Source organism: Canis aureus, chromosome 17 (genome assembly GCF_053574225.1).
Source record: "Canis aureus isolate CA01 chromosome 17, VMU_Caureus_v.1.0, whole genome shotgun sequence".
Taxonomy (NCBI): Eukaryota; Metazoa; Chordata; class Mammalia; order Carnivora; family Canidae; genus Canis; species Canis aureus.
The window spans coordinates 858211-882326 of NC_135627.1; the positions used below are offsets into that span (position 1 = coordinate 858211).

The 24116-nt window shown below is 58.8% G+C and overlaps 1 protein-coding gene across 14 annotated transcripts in view; it reads right to left on the reverse strand.

The window, feature by feature from the left end:
• Positions 1-1528: 1528 nt before the first annotated feature.
• MCF2L (MCF.2 cell line derived transforming sequence like) overlaps positions 1529-24116 on the reverse strand; it is a 133210-nt gene continuing 110622 nt past the window's right edge. For 8 of the 14 annotated variants that reach the window (XM_077854896.1, XM_077854901.1, XM_077854905.1 and 5 more), the window contains 26 exons: positions 23959-24108; positions 23205-23329; positions 21993-22107; positions 18475-18594; positions 18075-18266; positions 17485-17676; positions 16843-17002; positions 16114-16184; positions 15884-15960; positions 15335-15401; positions 14595-14710; positions 13411-13480; positions 12294-12386; positions 12118-12210; positions 11824-11949; positions 10917-11138; positions 10581-10673; positions 9599-9677; positions 9416-9482; positions 8644-8762; positions 8326-8418; positions 7295-7369; positions 4517-4638; positions 3444-3556; positions 3260-3363; positions 1529-3149 (listed from right to left, as the gene is read on the reverse strand). In XM_077854896.1, coding sequence (XP_077711022.1) covers positions 3064-3149; positions 3260-3363; positions 3444-3556; positions 4517-4638; positions 7295-7369; positions 8326-8418; positions 8644-8762; positions 9416-9482; positions 9599-9677; positions 10581-10673; positions 10917-11138; positions 11824-11949; positions 12118-12210; positions 12294-12386; positions 13411-13480; positions 14595-14710; positions 15335-15401; positions 15884-15960; positions 16114-16184; positions 16843-17002; positions 17485-17676; positions 18075-18266; positions 18475-18594; positions 21993-22107; positions 23205-23329; positions 23959-24108 — 2940 coding nt within the window. In that variant the 3' untranslated portion in view covers positions 1529-3063. The remainder of the gene's footprint in view (positions 3150-3259; positions 3364-3443; positions 3557-4516; positions 4639-7294; positions 7370-8325; positions 8419-8643; positions 8763-9415; positions 9483-9598; positions 9678-10580; positions 10674-10916; positions 11139-11823; positions 11950-12117; positions 12211-12293; positions 12387-13410; positions 13481-14594; positions 14711-15334; positions 15402-15883; positions 15961-16113; positions 16185-16842; positions 17003-17484; positions 17677-18074; positions 18267-18474; positions 18595-21992; positions 22108-23204; positions 23330-23958; positions 24109-24116) is intronic. The other 6 variants (XM_077854904.1, XM_077854909.1, XM_077854908.1 and 3 more) reach the window with 3 other exon arrangements.

The window sequence follows — 24116 nt, forward strand, 5'->3', positions numbered from 1 at the left end:
AGAACTCTGAGGTCCTCAGGACTTAGGATGGCAGTTGGACACAGAACTAAAGTGACAATGGGGAGAGGAGAGAGGATCTTGGGTGTGGATGTGAATATTCTCAAGAGAGCCACAGGGGAGACCTAGGCAGGGCCTCCTTGCCCAGGGCCTGGCTTTCTGGGTGAGCCGGAAGCCTCATGGGGGTGACTGGGAGTAGGGGCACATGCCCCAAGCTGAGCCTCCCTCTGTGTCCTTCCAGGCATCCTGGGCCCAGGTCACAGCCCTCAAGGACCCATGGTCCAGGGTAGCCAGGCATGTCGGCTTTCTCAGGGTACGAGGCTTCCGCTCTGACCTGGGTGGTTCCGAATACCCCCGGCACCATAGGTTACCCCAACAAGACTCTCCTGGGTGTCCTGCCTCTAGCAGGCCTGGGTTCGACCCTCTGCAAACTGGTGGAGGCTGGGGAGGCCAGCTCTGCTCATCTCTGGCCTGGGAGCCACACAGTCCGGCTGCTTCCCACAGCGTCCCAGCTCTACTTCCCAAGTGGAAGAATTAGTACCCGGGGGAGAGCATGTTTTGTGGATCAGTTCTGGAATCTCTAATTGTTACTCTTGGTAGCTGTTTGGGAATTTGTCCTTGGTGGGAGGTGGTGGACTTCACTGTTTCTGCAGGTATCTGCGTGTGGCCTTCTTGGGGTTCCCTAGGGCGCCATGGATGTAGCTGCAGCTCTGGAATCAGACTCTGGGCACCACAGCTCCATTTGCTCCCATCCAGGGTACAAGTGGCTCATTCTTGAACCCCCATTCTTGCGTTGGGCTGGTATTGCCTCCGAGAGGTGGTGGGAGCCCTGCCCTCAAAGGCTGTAGTAGGCAGTGGGTGGGCAGAGTGCCCCAGGCACACTCCCTGGGTCTTGGACGGAGCTCAGGGCCTTCCCAGACTCCCGGGGGCCCCTCCCCTGGGGCTGGGGTGACTGGGGGCTGCCTGCAGTGGGGCTTACACCGCCAGGAATCTGTCCTCACCAAGGTCCTTGAGCACAGCCTTGCTCTCTCTGGAGGCTCTGGGGGAGGACCTGCCGGCCCCTTCCAACTGGGGGCTCTGGAGGGCCTTGCTGTCTGTCCTCTGCCTGCAGACCCACCACCTGGCCTTCCAGCTTGTGCGTGTGTCAACGGGTCGGCATAGCAAGATTTCCATGCTCCGACCAGCCTCTGTGACCCCTTGCTTCTGTGGGTCACACTCCCCCCGGGGGTCGCAGCGCCCCTCCACCCCTAGACCCCTCCTGCTTCCGAAGGCATCACTTGTACTCTTATCCAACACGGCGATTCCACATGTTTAGTTACCTTTACATGGTTGACACAACATGCGTGTTATTTTATTTCCATCATCTTCTGACAAAGGGAAGCATATGGGATGTAACGTGGGTCATGCTCACCGCTTGCCTCATTTCTAACGGGAGCTCACAGTGCTGCGCATCGGTGAGCATGACAAACCCGCGGAGCTGGGGCCCTGAGACGGAGGAATTCTGAGCTCTTACAGAGGAAGGCAGACAGCATGAGGGGCTGATATTTATTCAAATTCCATCTGTACAATAAAGAACTCTGAATTTTAAATTTCATTTACATTAGCAGAAAAAAACAACAATAAAAGACTGGAAACCAAATAAAAAAGCAATGACTGGAACATGAGGGTTTAAAGTGCCTGATGAAGAAGAGATGACAGCGGTGGTGACCCTCGGGCTGAGGCAGCAGGAGCCGTCTCTGGACAATCGGCGCATCGAGGAAACGGTTGCACGTGTCACACTCTCACGACTAGACACCTAGAAGAGCCTCCGAGACGTGCCCCGGAGGTGGGTGGAGGCGGGGTGCTGGCAGGCGGTCGGCGTAGTGGGCGCAGGACCCACGCAGGGCTGTAGCGGGATGGTCCCAGCATCGTGGAGGCCGCAGTGCGTCCTTGACGTGCGTCCTCCACGCAGAACTCCTATGTACACCCCCCCACACGTGCACACGGATAAAAATATCCACCCCCGCTGGATACACACAGTGTTTCCAAAGAACAGAATTTGTTTCTAAACCACAAAAAGGTAAAACAGAAGCGTTTTCTCTCTGGTTCTGCCTGGGCCCCGTGCGGGGGTCAGACGGTACCCTGCAAACCTGCATCTTTATTTATTCTTTAAAAACAATTTTACAAATCCTAATTCAGTAAAACTAGTTAAAAAAATCAAGTTCCCCATTTTTTTTTTTTTTTGTAGAAAAGAAGCTAAATATCTTAAATTATAGTTTAAATTTCCTTTTGAAAATTAACCTACACAGATAGGGGACTGTCCTCGGTCTCTACTACTTCTGTCTGTAGGAACACTGCTGGATGCTACAGAGGGACGCGTGTTGGTCCGCCCGCGGCCAGACGGGTGTCGGTGAGGCTCCCCGAATCTCCCAGCAGTGTAGACGACATGCCGTAGTGTGAACCCCGGTAACAGAAAATAATTTTATATCAAATACAGTATCAAATCATCATTTCATGTAAACACAGTGATTCTTGGTAAAGATTCGAGGCCAAAGTACCACAAAAAATGGCCATGGAATTAATCCCTGCTTTTAAAAAAACTTGTAAAAGACAAAACAGTCCCCCCGCCGAGCTTCTGGGTCAGTAGACTGGTCACTCCCACAACACGCCTGTTCCTGCAGGAAGCGCCGGACCAGAAACGCCCGGAACGCGCAGTGTGGCCAGGGCGGTCCCGGCCGCCTGGCGCCCTGCCTCGCGCTGGCCTGCTGCCTCGCCGTCCTCCGTCCGTCCTGGTGTTCCCGGGAGGCACAGTGTACACCTCGGTCTTCCTGTGGAAATGGCTTCTGCACCCTTGTCAGGGGTGGTCCCGGCGTGGAGGCTGGAGGGCAGAATCTTCCAGAACCTTCCCTCTGCGGCCCCCTGCGTCTCTGCCTCGAAGCTCCGTGGGCCGCGGGCGGCTCGTCCTTGGGGTCTTGTCAGGGTCCTCCTTCCCCAGGGTCTTAGAGCACCGTCCCCTCACCAAACTAAGCAAGCCCAAGCAAAGGAAAACTTAGGGGTTCGCAGGCTGCTGTCCCGCATGGCCCGGCGCTACCCCTGGAGGTCTGAGAGGGGGACCCCACAGCTCTCGCTGCAGCTGGAGGAGGCGCTCAGCAGGGTGGACCCCGCACTGGATTCTGCGGGAAAACCAGGCAAGAATGGCTGCGGCGTGGCATCTGCACGCCCCAGCTCGCGGCTGCGGGACCCCGCGGGCTCGGGGTGCGGCCGGCAGGGGCGCGGGGCTTACCTGAGCTGCTCAGGCACTGCGCAGAGCCGGACACGCCGAGGAGCGCGGACAGGCTGCTGGCCGGCACCCAGCTCTCCTTGCTGGACGTCAGGTTGCGGACATACCTGGAGGGGTGCGGCCGTCAGGGGTCCCGCCGCGTGCTCCTCCCGCGGGGCCCGGGCGTGCGCTCCCGCCGGCACCTTACCAGAGGCCCTCGTCACCCTCCTGGACCACCTCCACCATGTCCCCGTTCCGCACGGCCAGCGCCTCGGGGCTTCCCTTCTCGTCGTCCACCACGACCGTGTACTTTCCGGGAACCTGGTGGCGAGGGACACGGCTTGTCAAGCACAGCGCGGAGCGGCTGTCGGCCGCAGGCCAGGTCCCGCGTGGGCTTCCTGTGTTCTGCCACAGGAGAGGGACCGGGAGCGTTTGTCAGGGCCCGGCCATTCCTGCCGTCTGGAGGCTTTGGATGGGCATCTGGCTGCGGAAGGGCCCCTGGTCCTAAGAACCTGCCAGGTCTCCCGCTGCGACCACGTGTTGAAACACCCCACCCACCTGGGAAGTGCCCCAGGCTGCCTGCCCCAGGCTGCACCACCCCCTCTGCTCTAGTTGCCCTCACACACTCCAAACGTCGTCCCCAGCCCCAGGACCTTTGCGCCCGCCGCTCCCTCCTGCTGGAGTGACCTCCCCTTCCTTGGCCTCCCGCCCGACACGCGGCCATCCTTATCTAACACACTTGGCATTTCATTCCCTTTCACTCTGCCTCCCCGTGGGAGCGGAGACCCTCGTGTATTGTATTCTCTGCTAAACAGCGCAGCACCCAGTCCGTCCTCACCGCGATCATGCAGATGAAGGTGTGTTGTGGGGCCCCAGGGCTAGAACCAAGGCAGCGCCCGGTGTGCACTAAACATCTGTTGGTATAACCCTGACTCGAGGGATTGAGTATGTACACGCTTCCCCATGTAGCTCGTGTTAAAGAAACGCAAATCTGCACGTGGAAGAGTTGAGTTCTCTAAGAAGTGGGACAGAGCTGCAGGCATAGCCTTGTGGAGGCTTCTAAGAGCATTCTGCTCATTCGGAGGCGGATCAGGTGTGTGCACTGTTCCCTCCGAAAGCCCCATGTGTGTGGTGGTCTGATGGTGGAGGTGGTGGGCACACGGCACAGCGCACCCTGGCACCTGGAACCTCCCTCTCCCACCGCAGGGCCACGAGAGCCATGGCACCGCTGCAGTCACACTCTGGAGCTCTCCTGCCCCAGGGCCAGGGGAGCCGGGTTACCAGCTTCCTGGGGCCCACTCTGCCTTCCTCCTCTGCGTCCGAGGAATTCATCAGCTCCTCGGCACTGGACCAGCCATCGTTGTCCTCGGGGGCCTCCAAGGGGTGAGATGTTTTGCTCCAACCTGAGAGAGAACAGGCTCCCGTGAGGACCACGACGACAAGCCCCTCTGCACCATTCCCGCGAGCCCGCAGTGTGCCGCCCCCTTCCTAGGAGCTGCTAAAGACTTTAGGGTGGGACAAACGGCAGGTTTCCAGAACGCCTGCTGACACGTGTGCTTCGGCTGCACACAGTCTAGGGACACAGGGCCCAGAGCACCTGCTTCCATCACCAGGCCAGCTCCAAGGAGGCAATGGTCCCCAGCGCCTCGGGGAGGTGATCCCGTGGGCTCTGCCTGTGGTCCCAGGGGAGCAGAGACTCTGGATGATCCCTAGCTGGAGATGCCACCACCCATCCATGTGGGTGCAAACATCACCACAGGGAAGGAGTCTACAATTGGTGCTGGGAGCTCCCAGCACCCATGGGATGGCCCGGAGACTGCTCCTCATGTCAGCAGTTGAGGCGTGCTGCACATGCTCTGGCCAACACTGTCCTGGCCCATTAGGGGGTGGTGCTGTGACCCTCCCGGCACAGGCCAGCAGACGCCATACACAGACCCTAATCACGCCTTCGAGCTTCCGCAGCCACGTGGGGAGGCTGGGATTCCAACCCAGGCCCCTACCGACACGAGCCCCGGCCAGACTGCTGCTGGGCCAAGTGTGGGGACAGAGCTTTCTGCGGACCTTCTGAAATATGCATATATCCTAGTGTTTTCATGGCATGCAGCCCCAAAGGATAACATGTGTATTTTCCATTTGGAGGAAATTTCAGGGAGAATGCATTTAAGTTGAGGGAAGATGATGGATTCCCAAATCTGAGCAAACACAATGAACACCAGCAGCAAAGTGATGGGTGGGAGCCACACTCCTGTAGCATGAGACCACGGCCACCACCTGCTGTTCCCGGCCACAGGGTCAGGGACGGAAGACCACTTGCAGGCTGTGGGCCTGGCACACCAGTTCCAGTATCCACATGGCCCCACCCCGAGAATGAGAGGGAGCTATAGCCAACGCGTGCAAAGGGTGCACTGCCCCTGTCTGGCAGCCCGTGCCCAAGGGCCTCTGTGCTACAGAGGCCTTAGGGGTCTCGTCTCCATAGAAAGGGAGCTGGGGTCTAGAGCTGCCCATTAGCATGCAGCACTGAGCCTGGGAGGAGACAGGCCTGGCCAATGACCTCGAATGTCATGGGGCCACCCTGTACTCTGCCCTCCAGGGAGGCCTCTTTACCAGGCTCCAGCAGCGTCCCTGTGTCAGAGCCCTGTGATGAAGGCATCAGGAGGGTACCGCGCCCCACACGCCCGAGGCACCAGCCATGGGGCGAGAAGACGTGGGTTTGGAAAGCGCAAGTGTCACAAACCCAGTCGCACAGCTTCATCAACATGGATGTTGGCGAGTGTGTAGGACGTTATGCCAAGGTGACCAGAATGTGGCCCCTCTGCTCTCAGCACAGTAGCCCTGATAGTGACATTGAGTAAAGTGATGGGCAGGTGAGGCCCTCCAGGGGGGCAAGTGCCTGAGCATCTGCCAGAGTGCCGGGGGGGGGGGCCAGGGCTTGCTGTCATCAGGACAGTGGGGAGTGGAGGGCAGCAGAGGGCAGGGGGCTGGTAGTAGGGCCCCAGGTGCCACGCTCACATCACATCCATTGACCTTGTGAAGGCGCCTCATCTTCCTGCCACAGGTGAGGAGACACAACTTGGCTGAAAGGTGGTGGGAAGAGGAATGCTGGCAAGCAGCCCCAGGCTGGGCTCAAGCCCCTTCACCAGCTTCCTGCACAAGGGCAGTCAGCCAGGCCAATGCCCGGCGTCTCCAGATCTTAAGCAGAGAATGAGGCTGTTGCTGGAGAACGCAGCCTTGTCCCGGGCCCTGGGACCCTCACCCATGTGAAGGTGGTGGGAGCAGGTGGCTGAAGCCCCTGGCCTCCGACGGTCCTGTGGGGGCAGGTGGAGGGCTGCAGTCTGGGTCCCAGGTGCTTGGACTGGTGCTTGAGGCCGAGTGTGCTGGGTGACCCCTGGGTGGTCCTGGGGGCGTGAGGTCACCTGCACCCTTGGGAACCTTCACAATTGTTGGAAAATTCTAGAGGATTCATGAAGTGAGACTCTCCTTCCCAACCTCAGACCCTCAGCCTGGGCCAGGGCATCTTTGGGTTTTGGGGGAGGGCTTTACCCTTGTGATACAAGGGGCAAGAAATGGAAGCCCGAGTGCCAGCATGGAGCTTAGCCATAGCTGCCTGTACCAGCGGTCACCCTCTCGTGAAGTGGGAGGTTGGCAGGGTCCCTTTGGCTGCTACGTGCTGTGCTTCCCCCAAGAAACTTCGGGACAACTGGTGGAGCGGGGCGGGGGGTGGTGCCACAGGGCCCTGAGGCCAGGGGTGCCCTGACATCTGCGCAGCCCCCGTAACGGCCCAACCCAACCTGCATGCTGGCCAGGCATTGGCAACCTGGTAGCCAGTGGGTGCAGGTTCTGGGCAGACCTGGTGGGCGTCCAACTGGAAAGGGTGACACCGCTGCAGTATCTGTTGTCAGGGCATCTTGTCTTTGAAGAAAACAATGGATTTGCTTCTGGCTAGCAGAGACCTATTCTGTGTTGTGTCCTCGATGGCGAGGAAGGGCAAGACACACGGTGGCCCTAATCGGGACCGGTAAATGGATGTCAGGCTACGTTCAAAAGGTGGAGCCACTCTACCTCGTAAACCAAAAGGCGTTGGGTCGCTCTTTACTTCGTGTCGCTTAGGTTTTTTGTCAGGGCTGGTAGGAGAAGCTGCAGAAGATGGAAAAGGAAAAATACAACAGGAGAGAGAGTGAGGCACGGCTTCTGCGGGCGCATGCAGCGTGCAGAGGGGGTGAAGAGCGGTGCTCATGCGGGGCTGGGACGCAGACACTGGTGCGCAAGTAGTAGCCTCCTGGGAACAAAACTAAGCTAGCAGGTGGGTCCCTCCCGCGGGTGACAGGAGAGGCCCCGGAGAGCAGGGGGAGCTGGGACAGGGCTGCAGGTCACTTTAGGGGCCGTGTGTAGGTACTTTTTCCTAAATCTGCATAAAAGTGCACATAGTATGCAAAGTACAGAGTACCAGGGGATGTCCTTTTTTTTTTTTTTCTTTTAAAGTTTGAGACCAACTTAGAAGTATTTTATAAATTGAAACAAAGACAAAACAAATACCCTCCAGTTTTCTGGACCAGTGACAAGAATCCTAGACAACACGGGCTTTTAGTCTCAGGCAGGGAGAGACCCGCCGGGAACATCAGGGCCTGAGCTACCTCTGTGTCCTCCCTCCTCGCGGCACACCACACCATCAAGGCACCCTGGGAGGCGGTGCAGCCGACACAGGTGTGCACCTGAGGGGTTCTCTATGTGCCCTGTGCACTAGCGACCACCCCTCGGAGACAGCGGACACTAGCACTGGGGCACGGTGTGGAAACGAGAGACTGGACAGGACCGAGCGGGAGGGGCTGGGGGCTCGGGAGGAGCTGAGCTAGGAGAAGCCGTGGGCTGAGCAAGCCATCGCCCACCAAGCCCACCTCTGCTTTCTCAAACCAAAGGTCCTGAGACCCCACCAAGAGCCCTTGGGCTGTGCGAATAACAGACACAGCGGCACCGGCGAGGACACGCGGTTCAGGGGACGGCAGCATGAACGATCACCACACGAATGGATGACAGACATGCCACCACGGTGAGGGACACATCCAGAGCATGGATTTGAGGCGAGCGCCTTTTACCTTTCTGACCTTTGAGGTTAGCAAAGCCCTGCAGGGTAAAGCGCTTTCTGGAAAGCGCGGAGCTTTCTGAGGTAGAGCTAGTGACCATGTCATCTACAAAGGAAGAGAGAGCGATGGTGTGGGGGTGTCCACGGCCCGTGGCGCTCGGGGCACACATCAGGTCACCTGGGCTCTCCTCTGGGGCTGCGGGGGCCTGTCTGGAGCGCCCCGGGCGCAAGGAAGGGGGTTTCTTCAGGAGGTCCCAGTGCTTGTGCGTCCTGGACATGCTCCTGCTCACGGCTGCCTGGCACGCCGTGCCCGGCGCCGGCGGACACCCACCTCTGCCCTTCTCGGGGGGCTTCGGCAACGACGAGGGGCTCATGTAGCCTTCCAGGCTTAGGGGGTCGGTTTTCCTTTCTTCCAACTTTTTGATGTTTCTTGTGGTCCCTTTCGAGGGGCTGAGGAACACCCCAAGAGAAGGAGGAGAATGTTGCCTGGTTAGTTTTTCTACCCGTCCCTGAGGCTCCGAGGCAGAGATGACCCTGGGGTCCCCTCCAGTATCCCCCTGCCCCGAGAATAAATGCCACCTGCCAGCTGTTAAGTGGGAGGTGGTGGTGGTTTCTTTGAGTTGGGAGGGTGGACTTTCTCTGTGGATTATTTACTTCGACCACACCCTATCCCACCAGTGACTGGATGTCACTTACGGCAGAAGCAGGACAAAGTAAGAAAGCTGCCGTGAGTGCCAACGGTGACCAAGGAAAACTAAGGTAGGAAGAGGCCAGTGTGAGGCTGATGTGTTGGACGTACTTCTGCGCCCCCATGCTCCACGGTCCCCGTCCCTGCCTGGGACGTGACCATCACAGAAACATGGCAGCTGTCCCCAAGCCCCAGGACATCCTGTGCTCACTGTACCAGGAACTCATCCACTGGTGTCAGACAATCGGAGGCGTCAGAGCCGGCCTTTGCCAGCGAATGGGGCCCGAGACATCTGTCCCTGAAGCTGGCCCGCACGGATGGCTCCCGCCCCAGCAAGCACCCCTGGGGCCTTCGGGCAAACCCCAGGGAGGGCATTCGGGCGGCCGGCTGTGTGAACGGGGCGTGAGTCCCTCACCTGGTGCTGGGTGGCGTGGGCAGAGGCAGGCTCTGGGACTGCTCCAATGTGCGGTGCTGGCTGGCTTCTGCGGGAGGGAATATGCAGACCCGTCCCAGAGCTGACCTCGGGGGTTGTGCTGGGCGGGGCAAAGCCGCTCCTGGAGCCAAGGCCCAGGGCGGTTCGCGGCTGCAGTGTTCTTACCTCGGCAGGCTTGCAGCTGGCTGGTCAGCACCTTGCGAATCTCACTCACCCAGGCCGCTTTAACTTCAGGGGTTGGTGCCTGCGTGCCAGAAGGAAGCCAGGAGGTAAGTATGGACGTTCCCTGAAGGAACTGATGATGGGAGCGCAGGCCGGGGAAGAGGAGCAGTGGTCACGGGGGCCCTGGCCTCGGGACGGCTCAATGGGCACCCTCCATGGGAGGACCTGTGGCTGCCGCCATCTACCCCTGCTGGTGTCTGACTCCCTGGAAGCCCTGGGCACAAACCACCCTTTGAGAGCACATTTCTCTGGGAAGTGGCCCATGGCATCGCTTAGGACAAGGGTGACGGGAATCTGAAATCCTCAAGGGAGACTATGTTCCCAGGCCACAGTCCTGCCTCAGGATAGCACAGGTAGCCAAGAGGAGTGACAGCCGGGCTCTGGAGACTTGGGCCAGGGAGAGCCAGAGTGCTGGCTGTTGTCCCAGCAGCTCCTGGGGGCCTCTACCTGACCTGGAGCCGGGCACCACTGCTGTGGGCCTGCCGTGCTGCTGTGCGTGCCTAAACCACATGCCACGGCCACTGCATCCCACGGGGCCACCACAGCGTGCCTGAGCGTGGAGGGCAACCAGAGGAGACCTGTCCCTGGAGCCGGGCGATCCATCACAGGACCCCGAGTTTGGGTCATGCGGGCTCAGGGTATACTCACAGCTGTACGGCCCCCTGCATTCCCCAGGGCAACGTGGTCACACGTGTAAGCATGGCCTGGGCTTAGCTGTGCCCCCCAAGCCTGCATTCCCAGCCCCGCCTTCCAGCACCCCAACTGTGGGCTGCCTGTGCTTCCTCCTGTGGGCAGACCCAGGGCAGCACCCCTCCATGGCCCCTGGGACATAAGCCCTCACCAGCTTAGGAGGCAGGTGCACAGTAATTCTCAAAAGACGCCTGACAAGTCCCCGACGCCCAGCCCGCAGAAGGCGGGGCCCTACCTGCACAATGTACACCTCCTCCCTGGCGTTGTACCAGATCTCAAACTTCCTCACGTCACCTTTCACGTTCTCGGTTATGCCGACAGCCGCCATCTGGCAGCACGAGCAGGGAGACGGGTGTTCGTTAGCAAGCAGGATGGGAGCCTGCGCCCCCCAGGCTCCTGTCTTGGAAGGGTGTCAGTGCCCCCGTCGAGGTGATGGAAGTGGTTTGGGGTGGGGCTGAGGACACCAGAGCTCCCGGACTCCCACCCCAGACCAAGGTGGTGCATGCGGGAAGAGGGGCAGCTGGAATCCAGCGGGATGTCTGCTGTCCTCCGCAGGGTCGGCCTCACTTACATTCAGGGACTGCTTGTAGCTGTACGAAGGGGCCTTCTCGTACCCCTCCCCGTTCTCCTCCCTCTTCTTGCAGAAGAGCACGGCCTTCTCGTGCAGGAAAAGGTGGCGCTGCATGGGCTTGAACCTGGCCAGGTCCTTCACTTTGCTGTGGCCCTTCTTGTGGTCTGTCCAGACGCTGAATGAGCCCTGCATCAGCAGCTTTCCCAGGTCACTCAGGTTCCCCTACGCCCAGAATGAACGAGGGGCCTCGTGGGCATGTCATTGAGCAGAAGCAGCCCGGCTGGGGGTCTGCGACCCCTGGAGCCCCCACCTCGTGACATGTGGGGACAGGGCAGGGGTTGGGGCGGTAGAGCAGGGAAACTCCTGTGTCCCACCTCATCACGTATCTGTCCCAACCCACAGGACGCGTGTCCTGGGCTGTGGGTGGTAATGACAGACCAGCAGAGGATCACCCTCTGGGTGTGGGGAATAGGAGAGGCTGTAAGTGGGGGCACAGGGCTGTGGGGGGCCCTGTACCCTCCCTCCATCTTGCTGCAAACCTAACTCTGCTCTAAAGACAAAGCCTCTTAGTTAAAAAAGCCGGGTGAGCACAAGTGGACTTACAGAGAAGCAACAAAATGAGTGAGTTACTTCATTTGGGCACATGAGGAAAAAGCAGTCTGACCTTCACACCCCCTTGTCCCCTGACCCCGACCCACATGGATCAGCCCTGAGTGCCACCATGCCCCTGGGAGGCCTGAGGACTCCCCAGAGCTTTGAACCCCCCAGCCCACCCCAGACACAAGTGGAAACTGGGTTGCCCCCAGATTGCAGGCAACACATGTGCATACGACGGTCCCAGGCACAGCTCTGCCCCGACAGCAGGTAGACCATCACCAGCTAGTTGGTGGGATGGAGAGGGCCTTACATCATAGCCGGTGATGGCAATCAGGTGCATGGAGTCGTTCACAGCCTTGAGGATGCCCAGGATGGAGCTCAGCGCCTCCTGCAGGTCCTCGGCCCCCTCGCAGCTCTTGCTGTATTTTAGCATCTCCTGGGGGACGAGGATGCGTTCACACAGCCGTGGGACACAGGAACTTCCGCTCCAGCCCCAGTGCCCATGTGGACCCTCTGGACACACAGCGTGGCTCCCAGAGCATTGGCATCCGGACAAGACCACCGTGGCAGGGTGTGGGGAGGCAGGCGGGCACGGCCGCCTCACCTTGAGCAGCAGCTGGTACTTGGTGATCCTCTGAACTGGCTTCAGCAGGTAGGAGTCCAGACTGAGCTTGTGGTCCAGCTTCCTCTGGCATTCCTGCAAGGCCAGAACCCTCCTGTTTAGACCGGGTGCGCCAGTGAGGGAGACCGCGCTCTCCCGGGGAGGGTCCTGAGACACACCTGGAAGAATGGACAGTCGGAGCACTGTCGCCAGAGGCTCTCGGAGCGCGGCTTGTTCTGGCAATACTTCTCATAGATCTGGAACTCCTCCATCTGATGTGGGATAGAGAGCACGTCGCAGGGCGCCCTGTTCCCCTCCCCACCTCTGATGCACGTGATGAGCCCAGCAGGGCTCCCTTTGGGGCCACATGGGTCCTGAGACCTCTTTCATACAGATTAGCCTCAGGAAGCTGGTGTTTGGCTGTGAGAATAACAACTAAACTTAATGGCTAACTTTCTAAAGAAAGGACCTGCAGAGCTTGGTGCTCAGATGTGCGTGTGCATCGGACTGCAGGTTTGTTAAAACACAGAGCCTGACTGCAGGTTCTGATGCGGCGGGTGTATGGTGGGACCCAGGAACCTGCATTTCCAGGAAGACCCCGGCATGCTGCTGCCGCTGGCCAGGGGACCCACTTTGAGAACCACTGACCTTCAGCTTGACTCTCTCACCCTCATTCTCACACAGTGCCCAGAGCGTCACCAGCAGCTGGACAGAGTCAGAGCAGAAATGTCCCTACTTCCTCTTCCTGCCTCTCAACACCAATTCATGACGCCGTGTCTGGGCCTCTATCTTATTTCATGAAAACGCCTTCCTCTCAGCTCATGTTCCATGTGGCTCGGCTTGCAGTGTATGGAGGCAGGCCTGAGAGGATCGCCCTGCCCTGCTCCCACTGCTCCTCCCAGCCCCGGAAACAGGTGTGCATTGGCCATGTCAACGGGGAGGAGAGGAAGGTGACAGGTCACTGCCCACTTGTGAGGGAGGGAGTAACCCAAGCGGGACCATGCACAAGTGCCAGCTCAAGCATGCTTGGCTCTGTGCAACATGTGCAGCAAGATGGATGCTTCCCAAATCTGGCACGAGTGGCTGATGTTTTATGGTTTTCTCTCTTCGGAACCAGTTATTGCGCTTTAGATAAAACAGTATTGTTTTGGCCCAACTGGAAAGCATCACACCGTTTCAGGCAGACGGCAACATCTGCACTTTGTGATTTCAGTTGGTCAGAAGGAGACTGTGATACTTTTGTGATTATTTCATGTGGCATTTTCAGAAGGAAGGCACGGCAAAGCACACACTTACCCGCTCCAGGAAACACCTTCCGACCAGCTCTGGGCAGTCCGTGTACTCCTCCAGCTCCCTCAGGAATATTCTAGACAGGGAAAGCTTGCCTTAGGTCAGGGGAAGAGCAAGCTGGACGAGACACCCAGCACAAATGAAGAGATGTCATTTTCCAGCTGATGCTTATTTCCAAGTCTGGACAGTCGGGGACTGCGGGCAGGCCCTGCAGCCATGCCCGACACTCCCTGGGGTTGGTTCAGGCAGACCTGGCCCCTTCGTGGGTCCCTCTGAGTTGCTGGTGCTGCTGTGCATGCAGAAATTGGGACAGCTCCTTTGCTACCGGCCGGACAGGGACGAAGAGGCAGACAGGAGCCGGGTCAGCTGGGAGCCGTGCTCACACCCACCTAACTCTGCAGGTTCTGTGGGATGGGACCCTCCCTGTGCCCACTGCCCCTGAACCCGGGGTCAACCCCACCTCGAGGGACAGGTCTCCAGGTTGGTTCACCGGCAGTGACCACAGTGCCTGGCCACCTTGTGGTGGGGGAGGTTCTGGGGGTTCACCTGCCTCCCCTACAGACGAATGGGTGACAGACGCTAGTGACCAAGGGGCGAGGGGGGTCATGCAGAAGTCCGAGGAGCCCCCGTGAGCCTGGAGGGGGGTGGGGGGCCAAGCCCGGCTTTCCCAGGACACACGGTTGTGGTGTCTATCTGACAGCCCCCGTGTATCCTGCATCTACCTCCTCGTGTCCTTTCCCACAAGCTCCCCGCACATGGCAACAAGGAGTCAGGGTGGGCCCTTTGGAAGGGTGGTTAGTGCTTCCCCAAAGCCAGGAGGCCACCTGAACTGGTGAGGGGAGAAGAGGCAGGATAGGAGCGTCTGCTGTTGCCTCATGGGAAGAAAACGGGCCTTGCTGGGTGGTGTGGCCCCGGTGCCAAACGCACACCCTGGCCAGGCAGGAGCGGGTTGGCACTCCCACGTCTTCAAAGCCCCAGGGACTTCCAGCAGGTGGAAGGGCCATCTGTAACGGCCTGGCCAGTGCCCCCCACCAAAGCCCCCTGCTCTGCAGCAGCCCCCCGACCCGGGAGCCTGTCCCCTGGGGAGGAGGAGGGATGCTCTCCACCCATTGGCCACAGCCCCGGCTCCCTGCAGGCGGCTGCCTCATAGAAGACCCCACCGAGCAGCTGCAGCCAGAGGAGGGCCTGACCTGTTATGGAAGTGGTAAATCTCTTCCATGTTTCCAAACAGAATGTCCTTTTTGTTCTGAAGGCCTGGTGACATGAGGTGCGCCATGAGTGGGTTATCCAGCTCAGCAGCATAACCCTGTGGAGGAGGGGAGAGGTTGGGAAGGGGCGCACCTGCCAAGATGCCAGGCTCCATTATGGGCTCCATCACAGGCTCTGTGGGCTGCAAACGGGTAGGTGACACCTCTCAGGGTTTAGGAAGTGAACCCATCCTTATGAATTCACTGGCCATTTGCGAGATGACCACCTGGGCAGCCACCACTGAACAAAGTGAATGAACTACAGACAGCACCATTTTTAGGGGCAGAGGGGCGGGGTGGGTTCCATCCACTTAAAACTCAGATAACTGGTATGAAGGAGAGAAATCTGTGTACCCTCCTTGATCAATCAGTGGAATGTCTGTACCCCAGTAACCACCACCAGACCAAGATCCAGAACGTTCCAGGGCTCACAGGCCTGCTACCTTCCCGGCGGCGGTCCCCGAGGCCTCCACCTGAGCTTCCTGCAGGAGGATGGCATATAGTCCTGTCTGCCTCCTGCTCCTGCCGTGCTCTCAGGGTCAGCCACGCTCTCCTCGCTGCTGGAGCAGGTCTGTCCCTGCGCCTGCGTCTCCTTGTCCCCGGTCCACTGACGCATACATAAGCTGTTTCCCACCAGGGGCCAAGTACAGCTGACCCCCTCCTCGCACCACCATCAGGCTCACCTCCAGCACACAGAGCAATTCCTCCACGTAGACCCGTTCTGTGTCCAAGAGTTCGTTCATCACATGCCTGTGAGCAGGGGACGGACAGCAGGGACATGTTGGAGCCCGAAGGAGCACAGATGGAAGAGCCCAGGGTGAGGGTGGGGGCGAGAAGAGGAGGGGTGGAAGAAGTGGCAGCAGCGTGAGGGGAGCCAGTCTGGGGCGGGTGGTGCTGCTACACATCCGTCCCCGGCTCTGCTGAATCCCTCAGCCACCGGGGGCTCCAGGAAACGGAACACAAGCCATTTCAAATCCCCAGAATCCTGCCTGAGGAACTGGGGACAAAAGGCTTTTCTAGGGAAAAGCTGCTTTGCCTTGGCTCTAGGCGTGGACTTGCCAGATGGACAGGAGCGCTGCACCCCCGCGCACGGCCCACACACATGCACGGACTCCACAGCGCCAGCGCGTCCCTCCCACTCTGGGTGTCAGCTCTCAGGTACGGCCAGACCCCCCGTGGCCAAAGGCTGAGATCTGAGAGCGTCGTGCCAGGCCTGGACCCGGGCCGCTCACCTCCGCAGGACGGCCAGGCTCTCCTCCTCATGGCCCGTGGAGCTGCTCCGACCCTGCCGGCCCTCACTCGCTTCGCTCTGGGGAGAGAAGAGCGCTCAGAGGAGGTGTGGCCGCATGTCCTGAACTCGAGGGGCCCGATCGCACTGCCTGCTGGGGAGGGAACCCCAGACCCACGGCACAGGCGGGGCGACAAGGGTGGCGCGGGAAGGTGGCCTGGACAGCGGCCTCACCTTGGCCCTCCTGTAGGGCCCCCTCCGGAGTGTGCTGCCCTCAGAGCTGTTCTCAGAGCCTCGCCGGCTGCCTGGTTGGAAAGAAAATGAAGAAGGAAGGCGTGGCCTCGTGTCTTGTGTCTGGAGGGGAAAGAGGTCCTGGAGTGCCTGGGTCTGCCTGTAGGGAACAGGAGTGAGCCCCCCGCCCAGGAGGGCAAGAAAAGCAGAGGAGATGTGGAGAGAGAGGAGGTAGGGGGCCAGGTGAGTGGAAGATGGAAGGCCGCCTGGGCTAGTGCCAGGTCAGTGCACATGCGGGGCCTGACACCGCTGGGCCAGGGGTAAGATGTCCTCTGACAGATGCCACCTGCTGTGGCGGGGGTGGGTGGGGGCCGACTCTCTGGGGTCTCACCAGCTTTTGGTTCCCTCACCAAGGCCCTGACGCAGCTGGCAGGCACACACCCACAGAAGGGGCTTGGGGAGACAGCAGGGCCACCTGCTCAGCCTCTAAGGGGGAGACCACGAAGGGCCATGGCCCTGGGGACTCCGGGCTGTGGTCGGAGCCGTGGGAGAACTATTTTGGCAACAGCATGAACACAGACAGCCTGGGAGCAGAGACTGGAGTCAGGGAAGAGCTCCTTGGGATGTTCCCATGTCCGGCCCATATCCTCCTGGCTCACTCGCTGGCCACATGCCGCTAAAACCTAATTGACAAGGGCCCACCATGGACCAGAGAACAGTGACCACGCACACCTGGGGAGGGGCAGGGTGATTTTGTGAGTGCCTCCGGCCGGGGCGCCACTGGCTGCACAGGCCTCATCTGCTTGGCTGCCAGCTTCTTCAGGCTTGCCTGTCTCCGGTGGAACATCTCCTCCATGCCCTCTTGCTTCTGGAAGACCTTCTGCACGTGCTCCTGAAGGGACAGGGCATACGGACTTGTGAACAAGAGATGCCACCAGTTTAAGAGGCATGTTCTCCTTTGAGCTTGGGACACCAGGACACTGCTGTCGTGCAGCCATCCTGTACTTGCCCCCTTGCTGTGGCCGGGAGAGGTGGGACCCCCTGGAATGGGGGACGTGAGGCCAGAAAGAGTCAGCTGGAAGGGAGGACATGAGAGTCCCATGAGTCTGCTGGCCCCTGGAGGTAGGATGGGACGTATGGCTGGGTAATAGCAGGGGGTTGGGATCAGTGTCACAGGACACAAGGCCCCCAGCAGTGGCTGCTCTGTCAAGAAGGGAAGGGACCTGGGGGCAGGAAGACCACCCTGTGAGAGAGAACGTGCCGAAAGGGAAGCTGAGCCCTATGAGCACCCACGATGCACTGAGAGTTCCTCATGGGATCCTTCTGCTCATCAGGCGTGACTCCCCACCATCGGCACACCCCGGCTCCTCTTACCATCAGGTCTTTGGTGAGGATGGATTCGTAGTCCTGGTAAATTTTATTGAGCTCCTGGATCTTATTTTCTGCACCGGTCTCCAGAAATTTCTCAATTTCCTGCAGTGCGGCCTCTGCACCATCCTGGGACTGGCACTTGTCCACAGGCTGTGAGGCCAGCAGGTAGATGCCCTCATCGCACCACTTCATAGACTGGACGTGGGAAACGTTGCAGAGGGACAGAACGGCATTGTCAGGGGTGCTCTGCCCATGCCCTGCCGGCCGTCCTACCCACGGCCTGCTGCCACCAGGCTTTGGGGATCCTCCGCAGCACAGCACAGCTGCACAGCACCCCAAAGCCACTTGCATCCCTGGACCAGACTTGTTCACCCAGAGAAAGTACAGGAAATGAGCCGCATGCTAGGTGTGGCCCTTGGAAAGAATGTCAGAGGCGGCAAAATGAATTCTACAACACGGCCAGCTGTGAGTGGCTGGGCCTCGAGAAAGGCCCACAGACAGCGGCGTGTGGGGCCAGCTTCCAGCCACTGACTTCGGTCCATGTGGAAGGAGGAGGCCAGGCGGGACCAGGAGGGTAGGGGTGGGGGTCTTACTGCTTCCAAGAGGCCATGCAGCTCCAGGGACTTGCTGAGAAGCCCCCTCCTCCTCTCGACCTCGGCTGCAAACTGGTCACAGAGGTACTGGAGCTCGTGGCACTTGGGGCGGATGGAGTCCACGGCGTAGTGCTTGGTGTCAATGAGCTTCTCACCCTCCAGGGACAGGGTGTGGGCCCGCTTGACAGAGGCCTGCGGAGAGAGCCGCCCCAGACACACAGCTCCGCTCATGTTCGTGGGAGCAAGCCGTGGGAGGGATGCATGGCTGAGGGTTGGTGGGTGGAGCCCACCTGATGGAGAGACAGCCCCACTCCTGTGCCTTCCTAGGTGATCCTAGGGTGCCACGAGCACCACCCCTGGGCTGTCCCCTGCCCAAAGCCACCCACGTGACTGTCCTTACGCTAGACTTCTCCTCGAAGCTGGCAAGGTCCTTCAGGAGGTGCTCTGCGTGCGCCAGGCTGTTGCCCACGTCGGTGAAGGTGGCTATCTTCTGGGCCAGTGCATCTAAGGAGGATTTGACCTGAAACACCAGAGGGGTAGAAGGCAGGGCCATGTCAGGGAGGGAGGCCCTGCCCAAAGCCGGAAGGGGGGAGGAGGCAGAGCCAGTAGTCACAGGAGACAGAGAACAGCACTTTCCTTCTGAGACTGGGAACAAGGCAGGGATGTCCTCTCTCATGACTGTTACTCAGCTTGTGTAAAACAGCAAAATAGCTACTACATATGTAAAAATACAAACAAACGAAAGACAAATGAAAAAGGGAAGAATCAGGCTGTCCCCATCTGTACACAACTCGATCGTCTATGCAGGAAATCTTCCAAACTCTACAAAATGACTCCTGGAATCAGTGAGTTCAGCAAGGTTTCAGGAGACAAAATACACATACAAGAATCAGCTGTATTTCTACATATAGCATGAATATGTAAATTCCAAAATTAAAAACAACATTTACAATTGCTTAAAAATGAAATGCTTGAGGGGGATCCCTGGGTGGCGCAGCGGTTTAGCGCCTGCCTCTGGCCCAGGGCCTGATCCTGAGGAGCCAGGACTGAATCCCTGCATGGAGCCTGCTTCTCCCTCTGCCTGTGTCTCTGCCTCTGTCTCTCTCTGTGTCTCTCATGAATAAATAAATAAATCTTAAAAAAAAAAAAAGAAATGCTTGAGTGTACACCAAACAGAACACACAGTAAACTGGTTTGCTGAAAAACCATACAACACTGATGAAGAAAATCTTCAGAAAATCATTGATAGTGAGACTCAATGTAGGGAAGATGTTGACTCTCCCCCAAACACGGGTTTGATGCAGTTCCTATCAAAACTCCAGCATAACTGTGCAGATCTAGACAAGATTGTTTTAAACATAAGTGGAGGGATCCCTGGGTGGCGCAGCGGTTTGGCGCCTGCCTTTGGCCCAGGGCGCGATCCTGGAGACCCGGGATCGAATCCCACGTCGGGCTCCCGGTGCATGGAGCCTGCTTCTCCTTCTGCCTATGTCTCTGCCTCTCTCTCTCTCTCTCTGTGACTATCATAAATAAATAAAAATTAAAAAAAATAAACATAAGTGGAAAAGCCAAGGAACTAGAAGTGCAAAAATGATTCTGGGGAGAGAAAAGGAGGCGGGAGGAACGATCCACTGATTTCAAGTGCACAGTAAGGCTGCACAGCGCTGACAGTGGGACACACGTCCAGAAGCAGACCCAAACACGTCTGCCCCACTGATTTCTGAGCAAAGGGGAAAAGCAGCCCAGCAGAGAAGGAAGAGCCTTTCTGACGAGTGAGTGCGGCCAGGGCCCCTGGACACCCAGAGACTAAACACCGAACCATGACCCGATTCTCACCCCACACAAAGTTAGCTCAAAGTGGATCATGGACTTAAACGTAAAACTACAAAGCTTTTAGGAAGAAAAGCCTGGGAGAACATAGCTGGGATCCAGGATATAGGATCGTGCCAAAAACATGATCCTTACAAGAAAAAGTTGGTAAACTGGACTTTACCAAAACGAACACTTGCTGTGTGCAGAGCTCTACGTGCAGATGAAGAGGCCAGGGGCAGTGAGGAAGAGATGTTTCAGCCCATGCATGTGACCGAGGCCAGGACCTCATATGTAGGGAACTCCCAGTCCCAGTGGTGAAAAACCAAAACCAAAACCAAGACAATTTGGCCAGAAAACAGGTAACCATGGAAGCAGAGACGTTTCACCCAGAGCACAAACTGATGACCAGTGAGCCAGGAAGGCTACTCCGCAGCGTATGTTGCAAGGGGGACGCAGAGTGGAGCCACAGCGAGCTGGCACCGCACGCCCGTGAGCACTGTGTCAGGTAAGCACACTGCCAGGTGCCGTGCGGGCATATGCTGCTGGGCGCACAGAGGGGCAGGTGCTCCGGGAACAGAGCAGCAGCTTCTCAGGAGGCTAAACGTGCGGTGACCAGGACCCACGACTGTTCTCCTGAGCACCGACCTCAGAGAAACGACAGCTATATTCACACAAAAAGCTGCATGTGAATGTTTATAACAGCTTCTTTATGGTAGAAAAGTCCTGGAAACAGGGAACGGCGCAGGTGTCCTTCAATGGGCGCCAGGTTAAACTGTGGCATGCCCCAACCCCCAGGCGCTAACCACTCAGCGGTCACAGGTGTGAACCTGAAACACTTGCATCCATTCTGCTGTGTGAAGGGTCAGGCCCAGAAGGTAAGTATGCATGACACCATTCCTAGAACATTCTTGAAAAGATAGCATATGGAAACAGAGAGGGATCAGGGGTTCAGCAGGGGGGTGAGTGGGAGGGAATGTGCCCTCGGGAGGGAAGAATGGGAGGGGATGGGGCTCTGGAGGGGTGAGGTGGAGGGGATGGGGTTCGGGAGGGGACTGGGAAGGGATGGGGTTCAGGAGGGGAGAGGGAGGGGATGGGGCTCAGGTGGAGAGGGGGGGAGGGAGGCGTGTCTAGAGGAGAGAATGGGGTCTATGTTGGGATGAGATATTCCGTGTCCTAACTGCATCGCTGCTTGAACCGCGACCCTGAGAGGTCTGCAGATGAGGCTCTGCAGCCACAGGCTGGAGGGCACGTTGAAGTCAGGCTGGATGATTTCACAGCTGCAGGCAGATCTACGACCCCCCCATACTTGTCTGTCGGGGAGGCTTCCTCAGCCTCTCCAGCGGGACCGTGTTCTCCATCTGCTCCCACACGTGCTGTTCATGCTGCTTGGCTGGGGTCACCTCTCTGGTCCCGATCAGAGAGCCCCCCCCAGGTGAGCTCCATCAGTGCCACTGAACCAATCCTGTTTCCCAGAAGCTGACATTTCAGGACTGGGGGGTCGGAACAGTGGGTTCTGCTCACCTTACACTCGGCCTTGCCACAGCTTTAGTGCTGGACTTGGGGTAGTTACTTATTTCTGGGGCATGTGAGATCCCCCTACCCACTGCCTGGACCAGAGGGACAGGAAAATTTTCTGCGGGGGACAAGGGCATAAGGGCGGCTCAATGTGTTTACTCCACGTAAATAAATGACCCAGGGGTTCTGCTGAGTCCTGTCGCTGACCGTGAACAGACGGCAGCATGTCGCTCCCGCCAGCCCTGTGCTACCCCATCTGAGTGGGCTGGCTGCTCAAGCATGCAGCAGGCACAGGATAAGTGCATACTGGATGAGGGAGCATACGGAGGCTCCTGGCTGTCCACAAGGAAGGCAGAGGGAAGCATGCTCCGATAACACAGAGTGTCACCCGCCACGTGCAGTGACTCACTTGCCACACGTTTCAAGGTCTGGTCCCACCGGGTCTTCGGCTCCAAGTGGCAGACCGAGACTGCTGACCATCACCTGGGCAGCTAAGCCTGCTGTGGCGGGTCTATCCAGGCCACCTTACCGGCCTCCTGTGGCCGCAGCACCAGGTGCCCACCACCAGGCACCCCCACGGTGGTTGCTCACCTCTCGGAAGTCCTGCTCGAAGTGCCGGAGCTGCAGACACTGCTGGAGCTTCTGCTGGTGCTTTGCCCAGAACTCATCGAAGGCAGCCTCGGTCTCGTTCAGCTGGGCCAGGAGCCTGGGGGAGGAGAGGCTCGTCTGAGCGCGTGGTGACTGGGGCGTGGGCTCCGTCTCCAGCTGCCCGCCGGCACCCTTGCCACCTCTCTCGGGCCCTGGACGTGGGATTCACAGGACCAGCCGTGCCAGAGGGACAGGCATCTCAGAGGCAGAGCGGGGGGGCGTTCCTGGCTGGGGTCGCTGCACCCACACCTCTTTCCTGGGGCCTACCAGCGCCCCCCAGGAGCCACATGGCACAGGGCTGGGCTGAGTGTGTTACAAGGTTGGGAGGGCAACGGTCTGGGCTTCTCCCTACTAGATTTGGTTTGGGGATGAAGGGTGCGGTGAGCTGCCACCATCCACTGACCCGGCTCCCAGGCCAGTAGCCGTGCCCGAGACCCACGTGTGTCACCCTGTCAGTGCTGGGGTGAGCTCCCCGTCCTTCATTCATGAATTCGCATCTGCATGGGCCCGTGTCCCCCCCTGAGGCTGCCCCGCATCACCGGCATAGAACATCTGCCCCCTGTTGTGTGCACTGCGGCCAAGAGGGGAGAGCTTAAGAACCCATCTGGGTCTGCACCTGAGTCAGCCTGTGGTGGACTGGGTGCCATCAACAGGCCGTCTGGCTGCTCGGCTCCTATGCCCACCTCCTCCTTGAGCGAGGGACTGGTCTATGTGTGCAGCTGCAGCCATTCCAGGATGCCAAGGGTGTTGGGGTACAGCAGCCCCCGTCATGGCACTGTTGGGCAACTGAGGCCCAAGGAGGATGTGAACCCCGTCCCCTTCACAGCGAAGGAGAGAAGCCCTGGGTCTCAAGGGCACAAGCCAGCCAGGTGGGCAGAGAGAGGAGGGTGGGATGGGCGAGGGGCTGGCAATGTCTTGTCAGCACCAGCACCTGGACATTTAATCCCCCACGCTTGCAAAAAAGAACGAGCACTCTGAGGACTCCTCCTCCCCAGGACAGCTGCTTTCCTTAGGGTTTGGAAGAAAAGCATGTCGGCAGTATGGAAAGTGGTCCCCTTGTTTCCCGTTAGGACGAGGAGATGGGGGCCCATGTGTCATCTGCTGCTCTGTCCTCAGCCGGCTGCTTGTTGCTCCGCCCCCAGCCTGGGCCCTTACCTCTGCACAGTGGTCTGGTTGTCCAGCTCATCCTGGTTCAGGCTCTGCTCCCCACTCTTGGCCAGAGGCTCCCTGATGTTCTCCAGGATGCTCTGCCCCTCATCCAATGCCAACCGCATGTCCTCCTGCGGGGATAGCATGGCGCGTGCACCCCAGGCTCACTCCCGCATCTCCCCTAGAGCTGCTGAAGGGCGGCAGGTATGCGAAGACCCTCTGGCTGTGGCCAGGGCATGGCCAGCGTGATGGGTCACTTGGGGGCAGCAGGATGAGGTAAGAGAGTAATAGGAAACTGGACCTCTATGTGCCTGCTTCTGAGGCATCCTCAATGCCAGGAGCAAAGGGATTGAAGGTGTCTTGGGTGTGGCCACCCCTGAGGACCACCAGCGAGGGATCATGGCCCACCCAGCAAGGCTCCCTGGGAGTGATGGGCGCTGGCTTACGGTGTCAGACCCCCACCTGCTGTCTGGGAACCAGGGCAGATATCCTGCCTTGCTCATGCTAGTAAAGCAGAAGTGTCTGGCCAGGGGCAGATCAGGGACAGGGAAGGAGCCCGCTCAGAGGGAGGCTGCCGGCCCCTGCTGCACTCTGGCCCACCGACCCTGAGCCGCTTCTAGGAAGGAGCACATTCGGGCTCTCAGAGAGCTCGCCCGGCTCACTGGCACCAAATGCATCATTGAAATGGCCTCTGTTCTGTCCTGCCGGATGCTCACCAGGCTTCTTACCCTTCATCACCTCACACAGAAACCACATGTACCTTTGCTTTGTCCTTCTTCTCCGTGTGTGCACAGAGCACCGAGCTCGTGGACTGCACGTCGTTGGGCAGCTCTGTTTCGGCCAGCTCGGTCCCGAAGGACTGTAGCATCTGAGCTGTCTGCTTGACCATGAGGGCGAAACTTTCAATTGCCTTGGGAA